The sequence below is a fragment of the Eutrigla gurnardus genome, assembly GCF_963514095.1.
Source record: "Eutrigla gurnardus genome assembly, chromosome: 2".
NCBI lineage: Eukaryota > Metazoa > Chordata > Actinopteri > Perciformes > Triglidae > Eutrigla > Eutrigla gurnardus.
Genome location: NC_139916.1, coordinates 16,766,175 through 16,785,731, shown reverse-complemented (window position 1 = coordinate 16,785,731; position 19,557 = coordinate 16,766,175). Strand labels below are relative to the sequence as shown.

The 19,557-nt window shown below is 39.7% G+C and overlaps 1 protein-coding gene across 2 annotated transcripts in view; it reads right to left on the bottom strand.

Annotated features, from left to right (window-relative positions):
- Positions 1 to 553: 553 nt before the first annotated feature.
- The window catches only part of camk1b (calcium/calmodulin-dependent protein kinase Ib), a 31,091-nt gene continuing 12,087 nt past the window's right edge, over positions 554 to 19,557 (bottom strand). For both annotated transcript variants that reach the window (XM_084021122.1, XM_084021123.1), the window contains exons 3-12: positions 11,733 to 11,864; positions 7,660 to 7,734; positions 6,446 to 6,584; positions 6,169 to 6,295; positions 5,789 to 5,864; positions 5,496 to 5,608; positions 4,130 to 4,208; positions 3,953 to 4,040; positions 3,761 to 3,860; positions 554 to 3,631 (exon numbers count right to left, since the gene is read on the bottom strand). In XM_084021122.1, coding sequence (XP_083877248.1) covers positions 3,531 to 3,631; positions 3,761 to 3,860; positions 3,953 to 4,040; positions 4,130 to 4,208; positions 5,496 to 5,608; positions 5,789 to 5,864; positions 6,169 to 6,295; positions 6,446 to 6,584; positions 7,660 to 7,734; positions 11,733 to 11,864 — 1,030 coding nt within the window. In that variant the 3' untranslated portion in view covers positions 554 to 3,530. The remainder of the gene's footprint in view (positions 3,632 to 3,760; positions 3,861 to 3,952; positions 4,041 to 4,129; positions 4,209 to 5,495; positions 5,609 to 5,788; positions 5,865 to 6,168; positions 6,296 to 6,445; positions 6,585 to 7,659; positions 7,735 to 11,732; positions 11,865 to 19,557) is intronic.

Genomic DNA, 19,557 nt, shown 5'->3' with positions numbered 1-19,557 from the left:
TCAATATAATGTATAAGGTTAGTCTATCCAGCATTATGTAATGTATAAGGTTAGTCTATCCAGCATTATATAATGTATAAGGTTAGTCTATCCAGCATCATATAATGTATAAGGTTAGTCTATCCAGCATCAATATAATGTATAAGGTTAGTCTATCCAGCATCATATAATGTATAAGGTTAGTCTATCCAGCATTATGTAATGTATAAGGTTAGTCTATCCAGCATCATATAATGTATAAGGTTAGTCTATCCAGCATCATATAATGTATAAGGTTAGTCTATCCAGCATTATGTAATGTATAAGGTTAGTCTATCCAGCATTATGTAATGTATAAGGTTAGTCTATCCAGCATTATGTAATGTATAAGGTTAGTCTATCCAGCATCATATAATGTATAAGGTTAGTCTATCCAGCATCAATATAATGTATAAGGTTAGTCTATCCAGCATCATATAGTAAGTAGGCTACCTGGTTTGTCATAATAGTGTTAAACATGTGTGACAAGAAATATACGCTTACAAAATGTCTCTTACAAATGGACTCAGACAGATTCTTAATGCATAGACAGGAATTTTACTGTATTGTTCACTTACAAATCTGTGTCAAGCACAAGTCACTGGCTTTCACACTGAGCAGTATGGCCACTTTTCAACAACCCATGATGCATTGCATCTGTGTATTACAGCAGGTACAGTAGCCCGAAACAGCATATTTTAAAAAGGCAACATATTTATGGTACAAATACTCATATGACAAATCTTATCACGCATTGGTCATTCCCGACAAGCGTTTAATGAGTGTTCAAAGGAGAAACCTTCACACAAATCATCTCTTCCCTTCAGGCTGATGCACCGGAAAATCCACCAATGAAATGTATGTTTGCCGTACCACCTTTAATATGTTTCCTACCAAGGTAGTTGAGTGGAGAGGTCATGTTTCATTGCACTGGAATGTAACCATATGAGTTTTCTGTTTTTTGTTGAGTTTGTCTGTTCAATCCTCCTCCAGTGCTCAATTATAACAAACTATTCTCTTATAGTGAAATTATTTCTTGAAATAAATTTTTCATTTAAGGTTTGTAGGAAAACATTTTGGGTATTTTTGGGATTGTGTGTGTAATAAAATAAAATGAATAAACATCAATAGGCAAATTACGGAGCTAAATAGGACTGCAGGAGATAATAATGATAATGCTAGTGTTTGTGGCTATAATTCAAAATTAGCTAAGCTGTTATATTAACATAAGTTTAATTGTGATATTGTCAGTCTTCCCACAACCGCCTCCATGCCTCAGCTTTCCTCATCTTGTTTGGGTCTTCCTCTATCACAGTAATTCATGAAGCACGAAAGAGTCACACTGAAAATCCCCAAACACCTAAATCAGTCTTTTAACTATGCAGTATGCCAGCAGTTACATTACTGTCCAAATACACGACGACACCTGTCTTATACGAGTACAGAATAAAGCTCATAGATGTCAAAGCAGCACGTTGAACTTGACTTGCCTGTTTGAAACGTAAAATACAACTTTTGTTGCTCTTTACTCATCTGCGTGACAAACTTTTGAAGATAATCTTGAACTTGTTAAAAGAGTAAAACAGAATCTCTCCTTTTCCAAGCACTCATCTCACAGCAACATTAGTTACATCATTACAAGCAGTGCACACACTATTCATCGTTGCTCGTGGTATTGACACATTTCAAGCTACATCATGCAAATCACACCGTTACCAAATGTCTACAGTGCAGTATCGGAGAGAGAATTTAACGGTTAAAAAGAAAGTGCGATCCTGTCAAAGACAGGATAGAGCGATCAGAGGACGGATGAAGTGGAAGATCTCAGCATCAATTACTGCCTTAGTGGAGATCTATCCAGGATAGTTTCTGTCTTTAACAGGCTGCAACATGAAGTACAGAGGATTGGAACAAATTGAGTGTTAAGATATCTAAATCCGATACTCAACTATGTTCTCCTCTGAACAAGTGAAATAGTAAAAGAGCATAAACGTGACCATAAAAAGCACCGATGGATGTGCAGTAAAGATGTAGTCAATCTGATGCATATTCACATTCTTAAATCCAGGTTTCCTGTCTAAACAGGCTGCATGTGGAAGAAAAGTGCCTTGAAAAGAACATAAGACGAAAAGGATTGTAATGACAGAACATGTTCACGGATGCATATCTTATTCTGGTTGCTGTTTTTTGCATTCAAATCTACTTAAGTAGTCAGTCTAGTCTTGTGTATGCCAGGACACTGATCAATGCTTTTTGAGTTTTGCAATTGCAGTTTTTTTTTGCACAAAATGTACTGTAAGATTTGTGTTGAAATACACGAGGACAGTTCTTGACCTGGCAAAATATTCATAATATTTCCTAAAAACATGTATTTGAAGTTTTAAAAAAAGAAATTAAGTTTTCCAGAAAGGTTTTGACAATATAATTGTGTCATATGTAATATTGATGTTTTTGTCACGTAAAATATATGGCAGTGTACATTATGCACGCAGTCCCCTTATGAGATTACAGTACGTAAATTTGAGACAAAAAGCTAAAAATGTGATACATACAAAAGTCTGTGCTGCAAGAGACATAACATTTCAGAAGCTACCCGAAAAATAAACCTGTCCTCCTAAAGGCACCTTAGACAAAGATATATATCCCTGTGATCGAGTGGTTAAAGGGATTCTGGGTTGAGAAAAGAGAAGGGACAAGCCTTTAGCTCTCAAAAAAACCTAGCTGCATGGAAACACTGTATCGCCAGAAGAAAGGCTACATAGTAGATGGATGGAGTTTTCATTGCATAAACTATTGTTACTGATTGTCTAAAAGCACGACTTAAAGACATAGAATGCAGAACGTTTGTCTCATTTGAAATACTGCAACATGGCAAAATGCTCTATGCCTTTCCACCTTTAACAACTTTGCAAACGACACTCCCATCTTTCGCTTCGTACTGCGATACTGCATTTCTGCAAGAGGGTATATTTCTAAGATAACAAAACATGCTAGGGGGGAAATCTCTCCTGATCATGCAGATGTTGTCTCTGGATTCACGCTCCACTGTGGGAGGTTAAAAAGACAACCCAAAAATATAGAAAACAATAAAAATGAACAAAGAGACAGGTTGAATCAAAAAACATGAGTTTGTCCAACAAGCTCGGTCCTGCTTCTGCAAAAACAATCCCCCCCCCGACATGCTGGTGGAGGAGGTTATCTTCCCCTACTTCCTCTGTCTCCTCTCCCCATTTCCACTCATCCCAAACTACCAGCCCAGTCTGTAAAAGTAATCCTCCGGTGCATCATCATCATAATCATCATCATCAAGTCTCCCTACTCCTCCTTTCATCCCATTTTAGGTCTTCCTTCTCAGGCTGGACAGGCTTGCTCCCCCTGCAGGTGTGAGGTTGGAATTACGCTGTATTCCTAACCAGATAAGAGGGGAGATGGTGCCTCCAGTTCCACCGAGGGGGTTAAAATTGGAAAGTCACTGGGATTGATCAGGCAAGTAATTGGAGCAGGTGCAGGGATCACACCCTGCTGGTCGGGTGGCAGCGGTAGGTGGTGCTGTTGGCTAGAGGGTCAGCGCCGCCTTCCGTATTCTGGGAGCACCCTCCTTCGCAACACGTGCCTGAGAGAGAAGGAGGACATGCCATCAGTACTGTCCGATAAATAATACATTAGAAATGGCAACAGCTGCAGTTCAAACAGTCCCCCCCTGTGAGTGGCTGCTTATTTACTGCTCTATTACAGTGTGTACCTGCATCTTCTTCTGGCAGGGTGGGGTTGGGACCCTCGTGGCTGGTGCCCAACTGGAGACGCCTCATGTGACGGACCACTGCTGTGGCGTTGAATGCTTGCTACAGAAGAAAAGACACACATGCAACGTATGGCATAAATCATGATATAAGGAAATCAAAGTACATCAAGACAAACTAGAAGTTGGAGTTACCTTCCATTTGCTCTTTGCAAAGTTCTTCTTGATCTGAGCACTGACGGACTCGTGGATGTTCTTCTCCAGAGCCGTATCCCCGGCAATCCTGACAAACAGGGGAAAGGAAACATGAGAGTAAGTGTGCCATAGAGAGAAGTCACTTTTAATAATCAGTGTATCATGATAGAGGAGTACCAGGGGTGCTGCAGAGCCTGATCACAGGTGTAACGCATGTTGGGGTCTTTCTCCATCAGGTGGACTATAAAGTCTTTAGCTGTATAGAAAAAGAAAAGCCAAAATAAAGTAAATATTACACAAATCACCAATTATATTAATATTATAACATTCCAGTGCTTCCAGTGATTAGAAAACTAATCTTGAGGTAATTCCAATATGCCAGAAAATTGACTGCAGCATCAATTGTATATTTAGATCTAGATGTTGGAGAGAGCAGAGCAACAAGGATCAAGTCCAAGAGCCAGGACCGGGGAAATCGACACAAGATCAGTGACTTGCCTTGTGGGCTCAACACCTGTGAGGCGAAAGGTAGGGACTGGATGACTTTTTTACTGTCTAAGTGAAGCTCTTGCTGTATGAGAAAGAGGTTGACTGACTGGAAAAACACTTGAATAATAAGTGGTGTCTGACTTGTACTTGCTCAAGGTGAGACTTGTCAGGGGGTGAGTGGATACTCAACAGTCCTGGCTGCTTACTGTTTGCATATAATTGTGCCAAAAAGTTGTTCAGAGTATTGAGTCTTCTTAAAGGAGAAGGTGCAGGAGAGGACTTACTTTAAAACTTTTAGATTCAAATGTTTTACTTATCTATATGTGGCCACTTATCTTATTCCAGTATTTATCAAGGCAATATTTTATACTAGGTTTGGCAAAGATAAGTGTACTTTGAAAACAGCTCAACATCATTCCTGAATGAAGAACATTTCAGCTGAAATTATTGTAATTTTCTTACAAATAAAAATAAAAAATTTCTGAAAAGTTTGCAATTTAATATTCAACATCATTTTCAGGGATTTTTTCATGACTGGAAGTTGCATTAAAGACCGTACATTTTCCAGGACATGTGTGGGATGCTCAACACTCACATATGATCATTATCGGCAATGATTCGTTGTGGTTTCCTTCTTTTGACAAATGTACTTATTGTAAGTCGCTTTGGACAAAAGCGTCTGCTAAATGACCTAAATGTAATGAAATGTAATGTAATATGATAGAAAGAATGAAGCTACTAGTGAAAACAAGTTCAAAAAGTATGTTCAGTAAGGAGATGAGGATGATGGTTTCAGGGAACTTCCCAAACAGATAAAGAGGAATGCAGTAGGTTTGGGCAAGACAGGCCCAGGACCGGTTCCAAGATGATCCTGAGATCAAGGAAGTAGACAAATAGATGTCGTGGCTGTTTCCCCAGTGAATTTTTCTAAATGATGCACCTCAAAAAGTGATGCTTCTAAAGCGCTTAATGCACACTTGGAGATCTACACATCTTAAGAGATGTATATAGTGATGAGTAGACTGAAGAAAAAATAACTACATAAGTACTGTACCTGAATCCGAGATATCATCCCAGTAGGGAGAATCAAACTCGTATTCTGCCTTCAGGATCTGTTCGAACAGTTTGGCATCGTTCTCATCATAGAACGGAGGGTACCCACACAACCTGAGACACACAGGAAAGCAGATGTCATGTTGTTTCTGTGAGGAACATCACGGGAGCTTCAAATGACAGTCACAGATGTAATAAAAGCAGTTAGTGTGCAACACAACGAGATGATCATGAACGCATCAATTACTATAATACATCTATTCATCATGTGTTAGGCCAGGTTCACATACTCACAGAATATAGGCTATGACACCAATAGACCAGCAGTCCACTGCTTTACTGTAGGGTTTCTGAGCCAACACTTCAGGGGCTGGAAGAACACAACAAGGTGATACAATTAAAATAAATGTTTAATGATGTCTGACATCATTAGTATGTAATCCGTCAAAGTTATTCATTTTGTAGTTGAGGATGTGAATAAAAAAAACATGTTTTTACGAAGCTAAAATGACAAAATGATAATAAACGAATAAATCATGCCTTGTATATCTATCCTGTAGAGTTTCCTGTAGAGAGTATTCACTTAAAGCTATTCCATTACTATACTGCATTACCTAGTACTGCATGGTATAGTCTTCCCAATTTAACATTTCATTCATTCCTTAATTCTTTACCAACATATCCAGGTGTTCCACACGCTGTCGACATCACACTATCAGAGCCCTCGATTTTAGACAGACCAAAGTCACTGATCATGATCTTGGAGTCTTCATCCATGCTGTAGTACAGCAGATTCTCAGGCTGCAACAGGAACGAACACAACCAAAACCAGAAACGTTGAAGAGAGTGACATCAAAACAAATCGTGCAAGTTTTTCCTGAATACACAAAAGCATATAGATTTTTGGCTCGAGTCAAAAATGTATAGTGATACTCAGGTCCCTTGACTGACCTTGAGGTCACGGTGCACAATGCCCATGTCGTGGAGGTATTTGACGGCATCCAGAATCTGCTGAATGAGCTTACTGGCATCTTTCTCTGTGTAGAAACCCTTCTCTATGATTCGATCGAAGAGTTCCCCGCCGGACACCCTGCGCAAAGAGGGAACGATTCATTCATTAAAGCAAAGTGCAGCGGGAGGAATTTATAGTCCAGTATGGAAACAATAACTATAACATCAGGAAATAACAATAAATTAGAGACAGCTAAAGATTTTACTTGTTGGTGGTTGCAACAGAGGAATAGTGAGATGAAGTCTGAAAGTATGAAAAGGCATGGTGTGAACTTATTATTTTTGTGAATAAGAAAAACTGCCAGACTCTGAGAGAGAAAAGGCATGAGGGAAATATGAAATAGGGACTTTGTTAAATAAATACCCACATATCCAAACAAGGAAACATGTTTGTTTGTTCAAGGTTTTAAATAGCTGCTACAACACTGTTATACTGTTAACAATTCTAGCAAACAAATACATAAAGACGGATGAGACAAAAGTAGTGAAAAACGCCCATTGTGGTTTGATGATGCCTTCTTGATATTAGACTTAGAAGCCACTAGGTGGAGACTTCACTCTGTCTACAGAAAACCTGAAGCAGTTTGCTTGAGCCTCCAATATTAAGATATATATATATATCCAATACACACACACACACACACACACACACACACACACACACACACACACACACACACACACACACAGGTGGGTGTTACATAAAAGAGTGTGCAACCATGATTCAGAGTGAACACTAACACTATTATGAGGGAACGGGCGTATATTAACAGGTAAAGGGGACGTACTTGCAGTAAGAAAATCATTTCCTGCTGGTACTTGATAAATGCTCACCCACCCTCTCTGTCTTTCATGTCTCTGATTTGCCGCTGACTGTGATTAAGACATGAATTATTTATATTTTCTCGAGTCTTGCAGTTAACAGCGCTTCTGCTCCATGATCGCTCCTTTCTCTGGTTCTCTCCCGCTCCCTCTCTGACATTTCGGTCGTTGAGGTGGGTGGGAGGCTGTCAGGCTGCTGGTGTGAGGGCGAACTCCCCACCGGTGTTCACGAGTAGTCATAGTACAATGTGTGTGTTTCAATTAAATGAGATGGCATGTGACGTGCAGCGTGTGGGACAGAGACACACAAACCCACACATGTGAATACTCACAGTTGCATGACAAGGTAGAGGTGTGATTTACTTTCAAAGATTTCATCCAGAGTTACAATATTGGCATGTTTAATCCTGTGGAGAAGGAGAGAAGAGGAGTTATTATTATTATTTAGCCACTAGCTTCACCCAACGGTCACACGTGACCCGCTGTTTGGTGGCATTCAGCTCCCTAATTGGCTGAACTCTGTGCTCTGCTGCCCCTTGAGACCCGTGGGTGCAGTGACAGAGGTGAAAAGATGACTCACCAGATTGAGATCAGTATGGCGACAGTGTGTATATTACCTGTATGACACTCAGTGGCCACTTTATTAGGCACACCTGTACAATCTAATGCAATTTCATACAACAGCTCTGCCACGATCTATACCTTTACAAAGGCTGAAAAGGGTATATACAGTACCTATTTAAGTGTCTCATTAGCATGCATGTATATAATATAACAAAGTGGGAGAGTCACACAATTTTACTCAATATTGAGCAACATTGCATTTTACTATTAACTTGTTCTTGTTTCCATAATGCATAATGCGCAGCTTGTTAAACTATGGTGATATCAGAGACTTGAGGACATAATGTCTATTTAAATCTGTCTTTTCCTAAAAATATTTTTTGTTTTAAATGGTCGTCTCACATTTCACAGTAATAAATGTTGTGTGTTAAATCTCAGTCACACCAAAATGTGTTCATAACGTTGATCTTCCAATCCGTACTTACTATCATTCACTCATCATATATTCAAAACATGGTTATATTTCTAAAATTAATGTACAGTATGATAAAAAAAAGTATTGTTCTGTTATCGTACCATAACTCGGGTATCATAAATAAATCATAATCATAAAAAAATGTCAGGTGATATCTCGTCCTAGAGGCTTGTGCACGTTGGTGTGTATTATCATACCATTTCCACCTTGTGACAACGCTGATACTCTAAATTTAAAGGTGCCCTGTTGAGTTTTCTAAACAAACGCAAGTTATGTTTACATTCCGTGTCTTTCACCACAGCACATTAAGTTTAGCCTTGAGGTCTAACAAACATGATGAGTGCATTTCCATTCTCATAAAGCATTTTCAAAGCCTGTTTTTAAAACATCTTGTGATAATATTTGTTTGTGTGCACCCCATAGCTTTAATTCACCTCACTGTCACCTCCCTGCTTGAGCGTTATGCTGTTGACTTGAGGGTTGGAGGACAAAGACGACACAAGGCCATGTGTCCGAGCTGCACCAGAGGTAACCGTGTACAGTATGAGTCAGCAGGAGCTATTGTTGGATTAGCAATGACTCTTATCCAGATTGTAACAATACATGGACACCTTCATTCATCTGCTTAGCTCCGTATGGAAGGAGAGCTGCAGCCGGTGAAGGATGAATGATGGATTAAACCTGCCGAATGAGCAGACACGTGTAAAGCGTGTGAGCTCGAGCATGCACTTTTACACACGGTCGCAGAAGAACACACGCAGTATAATTTGAATATCTGTGCAGCTGTGTTTGTGATGGTAGTCAGTGGTCATGGCAAATTTGCAAATGTCTATTGGGGGTTGGTGAGTCATCTCAACATAGAAGTCAGCGTATTAGAGAACAGAGTTGCCAGCTCTGCAGCTAGTAACGACAACATCCGACAGCTGGGTGAGACTGGCAGATATACTGATTGCTAAATTCCTATATTCTGTTGAGTTCCTCACGTCATTTAAAAACACAGCCTCAGTTCAAATGCATTACATTTTTTTATTTAGTTTTTGTACATTTATTTTTGTATTCTGTTTGTCACGGCTTTGACACAATTTTTATTTTCCTGCGAGGACCATAATTTAATGTTTCCTGCAGTATCTGCAGGGTCATTATCAAAGTTCCTGTGATCGGAGGACGTGCTTTTTTCAATGGGCTGTGGTCAGAAACACACAATCAAGAACATGATAATAAGTCTTATCAAACATGTCATGTCTGTGTTTGAGTAAATATTTGGTCTGGATAAAATGGGAAGAGGAAAAACAGCCACCAATCTGATGGTATCATAACATTAGCCGCACATAAATCTACCTCACTGTAAATCTTCAGTGTTGTGAGGGATAACAAAATGTAGACAGCATGTTTTATTATATGGGATTAGTGATTTTCAACAATTACACGATCAGTTTAGTGTTAGCAATAGTTCAGACTTATTGTTAGTTGGACTTGGCTGTTGTAATTACACTGTTAATTGGACTGAATAATCCAAATAGAGGAAATATACTTTCAATCTGAGGAATGTTAATATATTTCACTATTTTTTTTGCTTGCAATTAAATTTAAAGCATCAGAAAATATGTGGTTCTCAACTCCTAAATGTGGCTAGAAATAAGACTGATGGTAGCAATGAGACTGAATCTAAACAGTAAAGGTGTGAGCCATGAAACCAAAACAATAATGTGAAAGATTGCAAGTGTGGGGTGATACATCTCTGTGAGTTCATCACTATGAGCCACGCCTTTCACATTGCATGTAGTCGTTTCATCCATTGTTGATATAAAAGTACTGATTAAGGCAGCATTATGGAAATAGAAGCCAGTCAGACTTTGTCCCCATGCTCTGTGTACCGAGGAGTTGAGGACGGTGTGTTAAAATGAGTAATGGAACCGTCATATGAGAATACACAAACTTCAGACAAAGCGAGGGAACCATGATTTTCAGGCCAAGTTTACCTCACTTCACTCCATTTGTCAAAAATGTTGCTTACTAACCCCCACCTCCCTCATTCCACCAGCCTCACCTCAGGAGGGATCATAGCTGTATATTGGCTGGAGTTGTGTCTCCTGTAACCCAGGCAACAAGAGCTCTAAAAATAACTATGGGACCCAATGTAGATCAGCCAGTTTCACTACGGCCTGTAATTCCCCACATCTGAGGAGAAGTATGTTGCAACTGCTCCACAATTACAAGGAGTGTTATTGCCACTTGCCTTTGTCTTTATATAATAAAACCGAAAATGTGTGCTTGAGCTGGGAGAAGAGGAATCATATGTGGTAGATTTGGTTCCCGAGCCACACAGGCTGAGCTACTGCCGCCCCTAAATGAGGTGACTCAGTTGAGAAATGCATTGTTTTTATTGTTATGTGTGCTTAAAGGGTTAAAGTTAAAGGGTCACTTTACCTAAATTACCAAAAACTCACCGATAGGTAAATACTATTGCAATGATGGCCACCACATTGAAAGATTAAACAATACAGCCACAGCGGTGTCTTTTTTTTCTCCAGAAGCTGCTTGTCAGGTTAAACCACAGGACATGTTGTCAACCGTATTCACAGGAACTGTTTCTTCAGTAGAATAGTTCCAATGAAGACACCTACGGCCTGTGGTTTCCTGAAAATTCATGTTTCCTGATAAACAAGGCGTTGGAATTTCTACTCAGATGGTTGTGTAACAACTCTTTCCTTACTGAATCTAAATGGTCCTCATTTATACAGCGCTTTTCTCCAAAGCGCTTTACAGTAATGACTGACATTCACCCATTCACTCACACATTCACACACCGACGGCGGAGTCAGCCACGCAGGGCGACACCCAGCTCGTCGGGGGCAATTAGGGTGGGGTGTCTTGCTCAGGGACACCAGGCACTCAGCTAGGAGGAGCCGGGGATCGAACCGGCAATCTTGCGGTTGCCAGCCAACCCGCTCTACCTCCTGAGCTAATCCCCCCCCATCTGAAACTATCAATCTTAATATATAGATCCAAGCTTTACAGTGATCGAGTGAAAGTAGATACAGCTCAATGTGATGCTAATGATGATACGACATGCATCATATTACTACAGTGAATGACATATATATATCTAGTAACATGATGCAACTTAAATGATGCAGTAATGGAGATACACTGATGTAAAAGGCACCACCTTGGACTTTGTGGTTAGTATTTGAGATAGAGGGTCATGCTGTACATCACTAAACATCTAAAGGTTTGTTATACAATACAGACTGGCTTAAAAATGCATGTTTATATTATATAACAATATACATCCGGTTATATTGGTTACTAAATAAATATATGGTCTATTATTGCTAATTTCTCAAATCATGGACGTCCACTTACTTGTGCAGGACAGCTATCTCGTTCTCAATGCTGTTTTCCTTGCCCTCTAAAGCCTTCTTGGGGATACACTTGATAGCCACCAATTTCTGGGTCCTCTTCTCCTCCGCCAGGACCACCTCAGAGAAGGCTCCTCTGAAACACAAACACACAGGTCAGTCTGTCAGACCTCCGTCCATTTATCTTCGGGTGCAGAACTCTTTACATGCCTCTGTGACATTGTGGAGACAAAAAAAGGGAAACTCCTGCTTTGATGTTAAATTGGCCCAACTTCCCCAATAACTTGGATACTTACATCTAAGTGCTGGTAGACATTCTAGCCTGATAATTGTGCAGATTGTGTTTATTTTTAACGTCCGCCTCCTCCTCAAGTCTTTGGGTTACTGTTGACTCAGGTTTTGGAGAAGGGACAACTCAGTGGGATGATTTGGAAGCAACAATATCAAATGCTGAGGTTTATCTTGGCAACAGATTTTGATACTGGTTTTAAACTTATTAAACTTACTCAGTCAACTGGATGGCCACATTGTCATTTAGTGGAAAAAGAGTTGTGCAACTAGAGTTGCTCCATAAACAATCACACAAAAACACCACATTTTACCAAAGACGTGCTCATAATTTTCTTGGAAATCTGTCATTCAGAATAAAAAACATAAATTTACCAAGACCAAAACGAATAAGTCCACTTATCGACTAGGGGAGGCCTTTCACTTATCAGGCATTTGAATGTATATTTAACCATCTAGTACTGTATGGCGTCAAATGTGTACAGATAACACTGCACAACAGACTTATGGTTGTAATATAAGGAAATACTAACTCTACTCGGACACTTTTCTACAATAAAAACATTTTTTTCTCTTTTTCTCTGGTGGTGTCTTCCTGCCAACTAAAATCAATATTGGAAAAACAAGTATAGCAACAGTACTCAAACTCGCAGTTCTTTTTTAGTATTTTCCCACGACCCATTTAACAGTGGAGGCACATATCTTAAAACCTCTGGCGTTTTGGCAGAGGTCCAGCGATTTTCTGACTCACATCCAAAGCTGTACAATAACTACATGGAATTCTGACCCACAATTCTAGGTTTGGACTGAACTTAAAACAAAGCAATTATTTGTACAACTGCAAGGAGACAGGAAGGGAGGGAACCTGCTGGCCTTCTGAACCTTATGTGCTGCTGGTGAAGATGAAGCAGCATTGGGGCGACATTCCTGCCCGACACTGTCAGTTTCATATCGTCTCATGTTTCGTGTGATGAACATATCCATTCTCAATCCAGTTGATTTAATGGTAAATAAGCTCTTCTGTGGTGTCAGATTCATTCAAGGTATAATGTTCATGGGAGATTAGGCAACATAGTGTCTATACTATGTTTGAAATATATGAAATAACACACACTTTTGATCTAAACTTGATCTAAATCGCAATTATAAAAAAGTGTTGAAAATCACATTGGCACCAGTTTCTAATGTCTATGTTGTGCATTAATGAACCTAAATATCATGCTCTTACATCAATGTTCCTACAATAGCCATAACCGTGGTAGCAACCTGTCAATCAGAAGGCAGCCACGCCCTCAAGCATACCCTGCTTTATGGTCCATTTTACTCTAAATGGAACCATAATTTACTAAATAAACATAATGCTTCATTGGGGAACACTTGAAACTAGAAATTGAGGCCATTAACTCATGTTTACAATGTTTACTGAGATAATAAATCAAGTGAGAAGTAGATAGTAGTCATTTTCTCATAGACTTCTATACAATCAGACTCATTTTTGCAAAAGAGGAGTCGCCCCTGATGGCCAGCAGAGAGAATGCGATTTGTCATTACTTGATTGTTTTACTAAAAACAGATGTTTATCTGTGATACAATAAAAAAGATCTGTTTCTGACAACTAAATGTAAAGAAATTCCAGTATGTTTTAGTGCCATTTCAAGAGTTTTAAGCATATTTGGGGAGGGTATTTGCTAGTGCTTGTTGACTCCAGGGAAGTGAAGTTAGGTTATATGTGATCCAGCATTCATGTAGCGCTGCCCCCATTGCTACAAAGAGCACTGTCCCCATGATTATTCAATGTTTATTAATATTGAAAATGATATTGTTAAGTTCAAATTGCACCAAATTCTACAAACCCTCCATGGGGTCCTCAGCAATACGTATGATACATGAGATATACCACACAGAGACAGACAGACAAACACAGATTACCATTCAAAGCTTATCTGAAGAGGAAAGCAAACTTTCTGGATGAAGGTTGCATTTTCACAGGGAAGTTTGCACATCAGATCTTACTCACACTTCCTCATGTTTTGCTACCACGCAGTCAGTCACTCTACATCAACTCCAATGTGTGTTTTGGAATGGTCCATTATCTTATCAGTATGCTAACAGTGCTGCCAATTAATGCTGGCGATGCCAGCATCTCTGTCCCCTCAGTGTGATGGTAAGGTTGAATGAAACTTAGATCTCCTGCATCACAGTTGGGAATCATACAAACACACAAAGACAAGACAATTTAACACCGCTACCTGCTGGTCTACCTGAAGTTTAAAGCAAAACTGTAGGTGTGTGTGTGTGTGTGTGTGTGTGTGTGTGTGTGTGTGTGTGTGTGTGTGTCTGTGTGTGAATGTCAACTGTCTTACAGTATCGCCTCAGCCACATATAGCTGTATGTGTGGGCAGAGAGAAACCATGATGGTTTGGAGATACTTTATCAGCGTTGCAAACGAGGAAGGACTGCATGGTTCCACGCCACTGTGACCAGAAAAGAAAGTTCATGACCGACAGAACACAACTCTAGTGTAAAGCCACTGCTGCCCAGAAAAATCATGCTGTCTATTACCAACACTTGTAAGCACATTGTAGTTTACTAATGTTTTTTATTTCCCCCATAACTCAACAAACCTGAATACTGCGACATGATTGATATTTTGATCCACAGTGTGTCAAATCACATTTGTGCTGTTACCCAGCTCTGAACTGCAAAATTGTCTATTCTCCTCAGGCAGACCCTCTGGGTTTTTTAACAGGAAATTAAGTGTGTATTTTCTACACCAAGCACGCAGCATGCAATTTGACTTCCACATGTTTATCTTGGTGCTGCTGTATTTACCTTGGCTTCCTGGCCAAACAACTATGGGGGATTTATGATTCCATTTTCCTTTCTTTTTTTTTACATCTACATTTGGAAAATGGCACCAATCACTGCACAATTCTTGAAGAGCCATTCTCAGATCAAGGGTTTTCTTGTTTATTTGGGGGCAAAAAGTGAATACGATAAGGTCGAAACAAGGGTTTCCAACCCAGTGATGGCTATAGAAAAAGGTAAATATTTTAAATAGTTAAAGGAGCAGTAAATATTAGTAGGTAACTATGGTAGCTACTATTATGTAATTACTTAAAAGTATATATTTAATTTCTGATTTCTTAAAATACTTTATCTAGAGTGACTGACATTTATGTTCTCTGGTGTTATTAACTACAAAATCACAAAGCGAACACAACGTTGAACCCGTTTCCTGATCAAAGTAACAATTATCCTGGGAGTGAGGCCTTGTGTTCACATCTCAACAAAAAAGTAAAACTGTCACAGAAAGGCCATTAGCTTTGGCAGAGATCCAGCTGTGTGGAGGAGTTTGTCAGTGCTACAAATTCCTTTGTAGCATCTGGAGAATTCCGTTGACATTCTCCATGCTCCCACGAAGGGGCTCTGGGTAAGTGTCAAACAGTGGTTCTACACAAACATGGAGAAAATCTGAGAACATTAATGTGTCTTTGACTATGGATAGTCACACTGTCCGGTTGTTTGCAAACCTATTCCAGGGGCACATATTTGTCTTGTGAAGTAATGACACACTGCAACATGTTTTACTTTTAAGTTAATTATTCCTCAAAGTACAGTAAGTGACGCGACCCTAGTTTGGCTGGACTGCAGACAAAGCCTTTTATTCAGAGTTAGTTCGACACATTTTTTTCATGCAGCCCTGAAAATACTTCCTTCTTCTGAATGTCAGAGAGTAGCAGGTAGCATTGTTGCTCAACGTGACAGCAATGTGTTGAACAATCATTTAAAACAGGTGAATTGTGCATAGTGTAGACAATACAGCGCTTTCCATAAAACAAGGCTTTTTTGCCCATGATGATATTTATTCTGGGCATGAATAACTATATTCAGTTATTGGCTGGCAACACTTTGCTTAGTTCTTCTATAAACGCCTTTGCCTACAACATGAACTCCCCGTTGTATCATCCAAGGGATAAATGTTGAGATGAGAAAGATTTTCATTAGTACTACTGAAGAAGAGTAAGGGGATGAGCAGGAGGAAAAAATAAAGAACTTTTCAGTTTGATAATGCTGAGTTTGTTTGGGGAAAAATACTGCTGATGAACATGCTTCCACACCACTGCCCCGTCTCTCATCCACTCACTCATCCAAGTTTCTTTCTACAACTACTTTTGCTGTGAGTCACTACTGTAAGGATGGAACCGTAGAAGATGCCGGCAGCTGTGGGGCTTAGTTGATTAGGGCAAAACAAATGACCTTCTAGTGGAGAAAAACCCTCAAATAAAAGTCCATTTCTAGCCTGCGTACAAAATGCAGGCCCAGAAAATATGAAAAGTATAATTGTGATGAATATTTGATGAGTGCTGAGTAGTGTGGTGAGTTTGCTGAGAGCTTAATCCTAACTCAGGTTTCATCTGGATTATAAAGTAAACAACTCTATTTGCTGAGCTGTTCCTGTTCCTAACAGGACATTCATTCTTATCTCCACCATGGGACATGTGTCCAGGAAGAGGACACACACACACACACCCACACACACCCAGTACCACTTCTATTAGCCACTAAACCCTCAATAAAGACATGCTTACTGATACTATCCAAACAGTAGGGCATGTTCTCAGTTCAAATTCACTGTGCAAACACGTTACACAAGTGTTTAAATATTGAGAGACAGCACCAAAATGTAAATATCATGAGTCTCGAACAGAGTAAATACTTACATTGTGCAATTGTGCACATATTCTGTATCTAACACTGTTCTGTACAAATAATGGACACGAAGCAGCCTTTAACCTTTCACTGATGAAAAATGTTTGCATAGTTAATTCACACAGCTCTACATTACATCAATCTTTTTTTTGTCTCTGAATAAGGTGCTTGCTTAAAATACAGACTCGGCGTTGCTTGGTTTCTGTTGCTACAAGCAACCTTTTCATGTATGTTTCCCACGATAGTTCAATTGTAGCATCAAAGAAATTCAAATCCAAAGAATTAGGATCTCATGACGTTGTGCACACGTTTGTGCGCATACAACAAACTCACAGGCACATAAATGCAAACGTTTACTAGCAGACCATTATAAGAAGCTGTGGTTAATTCCACACAGTTAAAACCAGCGGGGCTCCGGGGATTTCCAATCACAACAACAACAAAGACGGTAAACATATTGTTATTACCGGTACTGAGACAATTTTACATGCAATTATCACAAGACAAACACAACCTGCATGGTCTTTTTGCAGGGCCGTGCAGGGCCCACTCTCTATATGCTCTTACACTCTCTTCTCTTTTTATGAAAACTGTTTTTGTCCTTTGTTACCATCTGCTGTGTTGCCTAGGTGTCTGTGCCAAGGCAGACATGCACGGTACAATTCGCATGTGTTAAAGTGAACTCAAATAGTACTAAAGATTTTCAATATCAAAGGAAGCTTTCCTAAAATGCGGTGGTGGTTTGGGAATACAGAGCTTCCCGACTATATTTCATGTATTTCTTCCCCTATAAATCCCACAATTCTCAAAATCCAACCAATTGTGCCATCTGTCCTGCTGGGAAGTTGGTCAGGAAAGTATGCAAGCAGATGACAAAATGGTAACCGTGGAAAGGTCAGAGAGACATAGGGGTGGACCATCTGGTCCAATCAGAGCTGAGAGATACCCAACTGTGATTCTGGCCCTGACACGTAAAAAGACCATCTTTGCTCTGTGGGCCCTCCAAACACAAAGACCTGCAAAACCAAACAACAATTGCTCATCTTATCTGAAAATTAAAACATGTATAACAACTTAGCGTAAGCAAGTATGAGCTTGATTTAATATAGACATGAATGTTACTTCTAGCTACTAATACTCTAAAGAACCTCTTCACCACATCAACTTTATATGATAAAAATATATGTTGCATTTACAGCTTGTTGTACTGCCCCCAAGTGGACAAATAAATTAGCTAATGCAGGTTTAAGTTAATTAGTTCGTTAATGCTGTTGATTATTGCTTTGGTTGCATACTGAACTGAAAAACATTTCGTCTACTTTGACTATGATCTCCTGGTACCGTCATGTTTTTCTCACTCTCATTTTAATAATCTCTTCTTCATATGAGTGTTGCCATGGTGCTGGTATGTTTGACTCACTGCCAGTTACTGTCCCTTGGCTGAAGACCTCAGTGCACTGCTCTCCACAGTCCACACTATGGCTCACCCAGAGGAAATGTCATGACCGTATTAAGAAATATAACACATAAATATTGTGCACTGATATCAGGACACTGGATTTCCAATATTTCTCCGACTTTTCCTCCCCACCCTATTTCACAAACATTTCTGTCCATCGGTCACTCTGAATGTGGGAATGACTTTGTAATTATGTAAAATGCAAACAACGGTAAATCTAGGTATACATATCAATGTTTTGACTTTGTTTAGGGTCAGTGTGTGATGTACATCGTGGTTGTGTGATGAGATCTTATACATTGTTAAATGTTTGAAGTGTCCTGATCACTCAGATGATATGGTGAACAGGTTTATGTGGTTTATTAGGAGCTAATTCTTAAATAGAAAGAGGATTTTGTACACAGATTATTATTATCAACTCTGTATCTCTACACAGTTCCTCCGCCAGATTTAGCTGGTTTGGTTCTAGTCTAGTTCCGTGTCAACGCTCTGAACAATACAGTTTCCAGCAGCAACATAGGCCAGTCTTTTGAACTAAAAAACCTCTGATAACCCAACTGTAAGCTATCACCTTACACCAAAGACAGACCAAATTAACAAGGAGCTGCAAAAGAATGCTCAACATCTAGCGAGCCCAACACAAATATTTTGCCCGGGAGAGGAAAATGGAGCCGAAACCAGTGCAAACGTCAGACTTCAACTATGTCAAGCTACAGGCAGACAGAAACACGAGTCCGACGGGAGGACAAAGTACCCCCGAGGTGGATGCAGAGTATTGTGTACTTATGCATTAGCTGTTTAGAGGCTCAATTAATACTACTTAATTCAACTTACTGAAAGGGATTGCTTCTCACACACACACACACACACACACACACACACACACACACACACACACACACACACACACACACACACACACACACAACAACAATATATCCAAATTAGATAGTGGATTGTAATTAAGCTGCAAAGCAAATAACTGGTTTCCCTATGGATTTCTAGGACCAGAGATTAAAAAAAGCACAAGGAAAGTCATACCAGTTTGCTGATATGTGGATCGCTTGTAATGTGAAGAATATGGGCAATAAGGGATTATAAGAATAGCAAAGGACTGTGGGAAGATGTGCGCGACAAGCCTGCAAGTGTACTTTAAATTGTTAGAGGGGATATATTGCTGTGAGCAGATGGAGCTACATAAGTGGGCCAGGCAGTGTGGGCATACGTGTGTGTGCGTGTGTGTGTGTGTGTGTGTGTATGTGTGTGTGTGTGTGTGTATTCCAAGAACTGCAGGCTATGCCATGCTGAGCTGTACTGAGACGTAGGCTTCTGTTCGAATTAGGTCAGGGCAGGGCTGAAGGGTTGAGGG